The sequence below is a fragment of the Pimephales promelas genome, chromosome 24, assembly GCF_988280905.1.
Source record: "Pimephales promelas chromosome 24, fPimPro1.hap1.1, whole genome shotgun sequence".
NCBI classification, from domain to species: Eukaryota; Metazoa; Chordata; class Actinopteri; order Cypriniformes; family Leuciscidae; genus Pimephales; species Pimephales promelas.
The window spans coordinates 14,664,853-14,674,167 of record NC_142792.1 but is presented as its reverse complement, the minus strand read 5'-3'; the positions used below and the strand labels follow the sequence as shown (position 1 = coordinate 14,674,167).

At 35.9% G+C, this 9,315-nt stretch overlaps 1 protein-coding gene across 2 annotated transcripts; it reads left to right on the top strand.

The window, feature by feature from the left end:
* Positions 1 to 247: 247 nt before the first annotated feature.
* Positions 248 to 8,866, top strand: bcat1 (branched chain amino acid transaminase 1). 2 transcript variants are annotated; one of them, XM_039668421.2, is made up of 11 exons: positions 248 to 323; positions 2,106 to 2,147; positions 4,411 to 4,611; positions 4,712 to 4,822; positions 4,906 to 5,025; positions 5,998 to 6,158; positions 6,519 to 6,661; positions 6,947 to 7,032; positions 7,993 to 8,133; positions 8,285 to 8,359; positions 8,665 to 8,866. In XM_039668421.2, exons 1-11 carry the CDS (start codon positions 273 to 275, stop codon positions 8,701 to 8,703), a joined length of 1,170 nt encoding a protein of 389 aa, XP_039524355.2. In that variant the 5' UTR covers positions 248 to 272; the 3' UTR covers positions 8,704 to 8,866. The 2 variants fall into 2 exon arrangements, with proteins under 2 accessions (XP_039524355.2, XP_039524356.2); XM_039668422.2 differs by lacking the exon at positions 248 to 323 and adding an exon at positions 1,065 to 1,129.
* The last annotated feature ends 449 nt before the right edge of the window (positions 8,867 to 9,315 follow it).

The following is a 9,315-nucleotide window of genomic DNA, read 5'->3' as shown; positions in this document are numbered from 1 at the left end:
TTTTAGGCCAATTATTACAAATGTTATCAAATAAAGGCGATTTAACGTATGCTCTATACAGATATCAGGTAAAAAAAAATGATATAACAAAATGAATGTGCCTTTATTAAAAATTCAGAATCCAATACGCTTAACGTATAAGATCTCCAGAAAAAATATGTTGTGACCACGTGCATATAGTAGATGTAATAAAATCAAACCTATGGAAAACTATTCATTGCAGTTCAGGTGTTATGCATTCTTAAGAGGTTTACAGACGGCGCACATTCATCATGGCGAGCGTTGCATCAGCCACGAGCGCACCATCATCTCATTCTTACAAGGTAAAGGAGCGCGCGTCATATTTATTCGCGTTTCAACCTTCACGTGTTTGATAAATATGTCTAAACCCTGTCAAGTTTTACATGCAACCACCGCTGCGTATGAGTATGACTGAAAATGCACGCTCGGTGGTCATGCGTGTGCGTTAATCAAGAGATTAACAAAGTTTCTCTGTTTTTCACATTCTCATCGCATTATTCTGTATTTTATTGAAATAAATAACAACTCAGGAATATATTTTGCTATATAGAAAATATGTCATGTTATATAACGTAGCCCATGGCATGTAGCCTATTTTCTCTTATGCGTTCGTCAGATGCACGTTGCGGTTACGCGCATGATGCTGTAGTCTGATACGCACGTCACTGGACTAGTGGAATAACATGGGGAAGCAAAGTCCCCCGTTAGTATTTATTTTTTTATTTTTTATTTTTTTATGTATAGACACGTACCTTATATCAGCAAGAAGCTGTTAATATTTTTGTGTCATTTTGTGTTTTGTGCTAATAAATATTAGGCTATATTAAATTATTTTTTCTTTTTTAACCGTGCTTGATATAAAATCTTTCAAGCACTTTTATCAATTCAACTGTTCATTGGCTATTGTCTTTAAAGGTCACCTAAAGGTTGTGTTCTTTTCAGACCATTAAGCAACTGTAAACATTGCAAGTGAAGGACACATGGAGGTGCGCCTTTGATTCAGTCCATCTGATTGGTCACTAAAAACGGTTCACTCACTCAGATCATTTTTATTTTTCAAACCACTTTAAGTTCATTCATTTCATGACCGAACGTGATGTCTGAGTGGGTGAGTTCATCTGAGGTGTAAAATATACTTCATTATAGCTTAGGCTAAGGTAATATTTTGATGGAGATTTCACAAGGGTTTATTTTAAAAATTAAATGTATTGCTTTTACTCCTTAAAGTTTCATTTAGATCTCCAAGGTAATATTTAGCCAGGTCATCATGACTTTCTAACTTTATTATTATTATGCTTAAGCATTATTTTGGATCATTTAGGCTAATTAACTTTAGTAAGTTAAGTAATGAAATGGAATGCTTGTTCAATACATTTAATAATTATACTTTTTAGGATACCTTGTTTAGACCTCCAAAGAACAAAGTCCATTTTTACAGCTCACCATGAACATTAAAATTAATCCAGTGATGCGCACAGCTTTTTTAAAGCAAATGACACTTTGTATTTCGACAAAACAACGCTTCATCCTTGTGAGGAAACGTCTGATTCACACAGTCTTATAAAGTTATAATTATGCCTGTTGCTGAAGACTGAGTTTGCAATTTTTCTATAAACAGCTATACTAAATATAAAGGTCTCGGTTTCAGTTTCAGGACAGAGGTCAGGACATTTTTGCGTCTTGACTTCTTTTTCCATATACTTTTTAGTTGTACTTAAGTATGTTTTTAGCTGGTATATGTAATTATCCATACTTATTTATAATTCATCAGTTGTTTTATAGATGTAGTATGCATTCTCAATTATAATAAGACATGAAGATGCCTTATTTAATCTTAAGAATTATGTGATAAACTAGATATTTTGTAAGGGCATGGAAAGGAAAGACCAACATTGATCATTCTGGTAACATTCCTTCACTTTTTTAAGGCATTCCTTTACTTTTAAAGCAGGCCTACTTAAAGTGCCAGAGAATTTTAGAAAAGAATCATAATGGAAATTAAATAATCTGATTGCATATTCCAGCTTCAACTATGCTTATGCTTATTATATTTTAATACATGTTGAATGTTTGTTTCCTTTTAGGAGCTTGAGAATAATGTGGCAGACAATGCCTCTAGCTTTAAGGTATGGTATACTATACACATATTACAGATAAAATACAGCACTTGCCTTAAACATAGTGTCCAGTGGCTTCATTCTGATGTTTGATTGATACTCTACACAGTTAGAAACTCTCCTCCTCAGTCAAATCTTCATTCGTCAGATAAATCCACTTTTGTTCTGGTTTTATGGTTGTATCAGTGTCCAAATGCTGTTTCTAAAATATTCTCAACAAAGAGCATTTTGAGTCCAAATGTCCTGAGTTGAATTGTGGAAGACCTCTTTCGTATATGGCATTTTTGGCTTTCATGACTCCAAAATGTGACCTTGGACCCCTCTTTTTGGCAGTTAGCTTGCTCTTCCAAGAGGTCCCGTGCTGAGTGAAACAGAATCCAGTCTCTCAGATCACTGTAAGCCCTGTCAATCAAGCTTGGCTTGGCTTTGGACATGCCCTCTGTCTCTACCTTTCTCTGACTCAGGTGGTGATTAAGGTCTTTTCAACACATGCTAAATCACACTATTGCCTTAAAGACAACATGGAATTGCCTGATATCTGCGATCATGCCTCAGGCTCACATAAGGAGTCCATTTATGGATGAGAGAATATCTCATATATAGTATATAGTAACAGTATAGTAACTTCGGGTCAGTTTTTTCTTAATGGGGAGTGACGATTCCAGCCTTCAAAATGGAAACTATACAATTTCAAAATATGCTAAATTTATGTGGACAGATTGAAATTTAAGTCAGTGAGTTGAACTTGAAAAAATCATTCAGTCCAGATCAGTTGATTTAATGAAAGTCCAAATCAGGCAGTTATATTTTAAATTGGGCACACTTGAAATATACTGTATGATACTGACATATGTGCATCATTGTAATTGCTTGAGAAAGAGCAACAAGTACATTATGCCAAATGTCATATTAGAATTAATTTATTGAAGTGCTCGAAAAATTTCAATGCATTTTGCATTCAACATTGCACTCACTTTGTCCATAAAAGCCAAAGTGTTTTTCGCAATCTCTTATTATTTCCATCACTAGTTCTGCGTTCACTTGGAAAAGTTTTGCAAGTGAACACAAAAGCATTGAAATATAATTCTCGTATTTTTTCCATCATCCTGTCCTCATTGGGGCTCCGTATGATGGATCGCACTGACATTTTTGGGTGGACTATTCCTTGAGATACAATTGAATCATTTCAAGAGCACATGTTGAATATCAGATGTCATTAAACACAAATAAGTGTTTGTCTATTGATGAGGATAATCGCATTTAAGCCTCTTGAAGGGACTGAGGACTGTAGTGGATGAGGTCAAAAGGCACTGAAAGCGGTGAATTGATGATGGCCACACTGCAGCTCTCAGTGTAACTAAACAACAGATAGAAGCAATGTGTCTTATCATTCTAAAAGTAATTCGTATAGACCTGAAAACACTGTCATAGTATAGCACTTCTGTTGAGTATCATAAATCTGCCTCATGATTGCTCTCGAGTCGAGACTCAGCTGAGATTACAGACGGTTGTTCAATTGGATCTAGCATATTTATAGTCAGGTACTCACAAAGCACTCATAGACTGAGGTGTCAGACAGCACAGTCTTCATATTAGCACTGATTTACGAGTCAGCACCTTGAAAATTAAGCACCTCTGATATGCATTGCCTCAAAAGCTGATACACTGTAAAAAAAATAAATTTTCTTTTGTCAAATGAACTTAAATAATTTATTTAGTTGAGAAAACTTATTATTTTGAGTTTCTGATGAATAAATCAATCTCCTTCATTGTATTAACTCACTTTTTCCAGTTCAATCAACTTAAAATTTTAATGCAACCAGGTTACTTACTTTTTTTAAGTTAAACCAACAATATGTTTACAGTGTCCAAAAATGCAGGCCAATACAGCAACCCTAAAAAGTATTTGGACACTTTAGAAACACTTAAAAATGAAATGTCTTTGCATTACGTGCAAGTATAATATGCAGATGCCGAAAGATAGCTTAGATCTTGTGCTGTGCCTGTGCTCAGTTAAACAAACACAACAGCGTGGTGTACCTTTCCACCATAATCCTGGATTACAGCGGGCTGCTGAAGGGACATGTAATCTGTGAGAGTGTCTAATCTCAGGGTTTTGAGTGCATTTCTGTCAGGGAGAGAGATCCATAGAAATAGAAATAGAAATAGATAGAGGGATTGTTTTCACAGACTGACCCTATTCCGTCCGTGTCTGTACAAAGGTGTATTTATGTCATCTGATGCTGATTATTTTTGGCCGCATTCTGTTTAGGCCGCAGACACAGTGACACAGTTAGCAAAGACCCACAAGCCAAAACCTGACGTAAATGGCCTGATGTTTGGGACTGTTTTCACTGATCACATGCTGACCATCGAGTGGAGCCTTGAGGACGGCTGGCAAAAGCCGCATATCCGGCCTTTTGGGAACCTGTCCATACATCCAAGCTGTTCTGCCTTGCATTACGCTATACAGGTGCGTCCTCGCCATCTGTGTGGTTATAGATCAAATAAAATCATTTGACTTTTCAATTGCTATTATAGATTTATGTTAATATGTAAATGCATCTGTGCAGCTTTTTGAGGGTATGAAGGCGTACCGGGGGCCAGATGACAAAGTGCGTCTCTTCAGACCCATGATGAACATGAAGCGGATGCAGAAGTCCGCCCACAGGGCCTGTCTGCCTGTAAGATCGACGCCTCTCCCCTCACATTTGAAAAGCCACACTAAACTGCAGTTCTGTTTCTCATTTTCTTTGTTTATCTGTAGAGTTTTGATGGTGCAGAGCTGTTGGAGTGCATCAGGAAGTTGGTGGAGGTGGATCAGGACTGGGTTCCTCACTCAGACTCTGCCAGTTTGTACATCCGTCCCACCTTCCTGGGCACAGAGGTTATAGCTATACACAAAACCAGCATTCTTGCAATAAACTCATTATTTTCAGATTTTCATTTCTTATATATTTATATACTAAGGTCTGAACATGCATTTATGATTTTTTTTCCATTTCCATAATTTTGCATAAGGTATACATCGATTATAGTTAATTAATATCTTATATAAATAATAATATTTAATTAACCAATATTACAATGCTGGACATGCTTTTTAATTATTATTTTTTAATTATATATATATATATATTATTATTATTTTTAATTGCTCTCATGGTATAACACTTGTTTAAATTTGCTCATACATTTCTGTATTTATGTATTTTTATTCTGTTGTTCTGACAATATTTTGCAATACAAAAATTATACATTTATTTAAATTATCAAGGTATGATTTATTTTTTAGACATGTTTATGTGTAAAACAAAATACTTAATAAAAACAAATAAAATACTAAAATATTTTAATGTAATATAATAATTTGTTGAATATAATGATTTTATCATTTTAACTGGCAATAAAAGCTGCTCATTTTATTGTAATATTATACTGTAAAAAATATAACAACTCCAAAATATGTTCATAGATATAAATGTATGCAGTGTTGGGGTAGTAACACATTACAAGTAACTTGAGTTACGTAATCAGATTACTTTTTTCAAGTAACTATTAAAATATCTGATTTACTTTTTCAAAAAAGTAACGTAAGTTACTTTGTTTTCCCATTATTGACTGAGACTTATCTTGTCCCTATTTTGAGAAAAATCAGCTCAATCAAAAAAAAAAAAAAACATTTAAAAACTGATTTACTTTTGTAACTAAGTATCACGATTAATTACTTTTAAGGGAGTAATGCAATAGTCCCCAACACTGAATCCACGACAGCTATATTCAAAAATCTATACTTTTGCATTATGAACATATGAAGGCTTGCAACCAATATTCTCTTTACACATGTGTGTGTGAACAGCCCACCCTTGGTGTGAAGAAGCCCTCCAGTGCATTGCTGTTCGTCATCCTCAGTCCTGTGGGCTCTTACTTCAGCACAGGAGCTAAACCAGTGTCTCTGTGGGCCGACTCCAAATACATCCGAGCTTGGAGAGGAGGGACAGGAGACTGCAAGATGGGAGGGTAAGAAACTCAGCAAGAGAAATTTCACTGTGTTTGTGTGTGTCAACACGACTCATTCATTTATGAATGAGTGTTTTGTAGTAAAATACTGAGGAGCATTGTTGCACGCCTATTGGCATACTTACCCTTGATCCAAATCCTGCAAGCTTGGTTTAATTTTGAAAGCCTCATAGTAAACTTTCGGATTTGTGTGTTTAAAGTCTGTGATAGTTGGCTCACGTGGCTCAAAACTTCTCACATGAGAGCAGAACTACAGTAATTACAGTAGGATGATGCAACAGGACAATAGGGTTTTGCAAGGTGAAGGAAGATCTTTGATTGTGAAGAAGATGCAATGTGTGAAACCTGCATTTTTTTTAGGAACTATGGAGCATCTATCTATGCCCAGTATGAGGCAGTGGATTACGGCTGTCAGCAGGTTCTGTGGCTGTATGGGGACAACCATCAGATCACTGAGGTCGGCACGATGAACCTTTTCCTCTACTGGATCAATGAGAAAGGAGGTGATGACAGTTTGTAATCAAACATTTGTGAAAAGTCTTTGATAGATTGTTTATGTATATTTGCTTTAACGGGCGATATAGAGTATGTGGAAGTCAAAGTGTATGGAGCTCAATGTAAATTTGCAGGACCTTCAAAGGCTACAAATCAATAATGATTTATATTCTCATTCTCTGGCTGGCTGCAGATCACTAAAGACCTCTAGTGGTCAAAAGGAAAGCGACAGATCAAAACAACTTTGAAAATGTTTAGGATGGAAAACCTATCGATTTTTTTTTTCTTTCCAGAGGAGGAGCTCGCAACACCACCCCTAGATGGCATAATTCTGCCAGGCATTACACGGCAAAGCATCCTAGAACTTGCTCGCAAATGGGTAAAAACTGTTAAAACCATTCTGTCGGATACAAAATCTTCAAAAATGTGTCTTCAAGGGCTGGGGTGGGGAATTAAATTAAAGGGACCACTTTGTACCTTATCTACCATTAAAATGTGCATATTAGTATCCATATACCCTACTATGAACCTGCATATAAAGTTGATGAGGCGCAAAAATAAGCTATAAAGTTGTCTCTTTAAGGGTACTGCAGTAGTGAAATGCTGTTGTACCGCTAAAGGTGTCACAGCCATAATTGGACAGTACATTTAATCAGCACACAGGAGAACAGGACGAACACAACCTACTTAACATAGACGGGAACAAACTGAGGGTTATTTATACACAGGTCAAAGGTAGTTCACTTTTAAGAAAAACTTTTGCTGATCATTTATTTACCCCCATGTCATCCAAGATATCCAGTGCAGTCGAAAAGAAATGAAGGTTTTTGATGAAAACATTCCAGCATTTTTCTCCATATAATGGACTTCAATGGGAACCAAACGGTTCAAGGTCCAAAAGACAGCTTCAGTGCAAACTGCAAACTGTTCAAAGGGCTTTAAACGATTCCAGACGATGAATAAGGGTCTTATCAAGCGAAACGGTCGCTCGTTTAAAAAACAGTTTAACAGTTTGAACAGTTTGCACTGAAACTCTCATTTGGACCTTGAACCGTTTGGTTCCCATTGAAGTCCATTATATGGAAAAAAATCCTGGAATGTTTTCATCAAAAACCTTAATTTCTTTTCAACTAAAGAAAGAAAGACATGGACATCTTGGATGACATGGGGTGAGTAAATTATCAGCAAAAGTTTTTTAAAAGTGAACTACTCCTTTAAGGGAAGGGAGAAAACAAGGAGCAAGTGGAATTAAAATGAGTAACCATAGAAACAAATGGGAAACATTTTTGTTTTGCATATGCTTGGTTCAAATTGTTTGTTTTTCATTTTCGGTGAACAGGGTGAGTTTAAAGTGTCCGAGCGCTATTTGACCATGGCCGATCTTCAAAAGGCTTTGGTGGAAAACCGAGTGAGGGAGATGTTTGGTTCTGGAACAGCGTGTGTTGTTAGTCCAGTTGGCAGGATCTTATATCAGGGAGAGGTGAGTTTAGTTTGTTTTGGATGGTAAGAGCACCGCACGATAGGTTGTTATCAAAATATGTTGGGCGAATGAACAGATATCAATTTCTGGGTCAAAAACCTGGTATTAGATTTTCCACATGTTTTTCTTACACTAATCTCCTGCCCATTAGAATCTACATATTCCATGTGAGGGAAGCTTCCCTCCACTTGCCTCCAGACTGTTAAATGAGCTCACAGATATTCAGGTAAGACACCCCCTACACACACACACACACAAGTTCATACTAGTTGTTTTGTTTTTTTTTCCAAAATTGTGGTGGTCATCATGAACCTAAAAATTGTGCTGCTTCTCCCTCGTGTGGTGAAATGGAAGAATTGGGATATATTTGTTTTTTCAAGTTTTTAGTTAAATGTATTCTCACAAACAACTCGTAACAAGAATAATACTTTTTTTTTTTTTTTTACGTATCCCCATCTCATCCCACATGGGACAAATAGAAATGAGGTTTTGTGTGTTATTCATCGTTATAACATATTTGCATTGTTGCAGTATGGACGGACTCCCAGTGACTGGTCGTGTGTTGTATAAAGGAACCTCGCTGTTGTCAACGGACACAAGAACACATTTCTTTTTTTTCTCTTATTGAAAGGAGTAAATGTAAATCAATATACAGTGAAACCAAGTTACATTTTCACTCCTAATTTGAACTATAATAACCTCCCTCATCCCCAAACTCTTCAACACATTTTAACCACTTAACTGTCACTGTCCCACAGGTGGGACGTTTGCCACTATATTTTTAAAACAATAATATCTTAGTAAATACCTTAAATAATGTTGACAAACTATATCATTTGAAAGCTTACAATCTCTAGTTTCCATATTTGGTGACCGATTTTCAAAATATATTACAGAGGAGCCATAATTTATCAATATAAAACAAGAATATTTTCATACTCATAAGGCGTGTTCAGACCTTTATTTTAAAATAGCAGTAAACATGAAAAATCATGAAAAAATGGTAGATACCTCAGTTTGTTTTCATGCCAAAAGTTCAAAAGATAGAATCCATTCAATTATCTTGGAAAAAAAAGGTCTGAAAAGTTTGAAATATCAAGAAAAAAATAATAAATTCACCATTTGTGACGTGGCAGCCAGCTATGACTTACATGCGTGTTCTTTGAATGTGTTTCTTGGAGG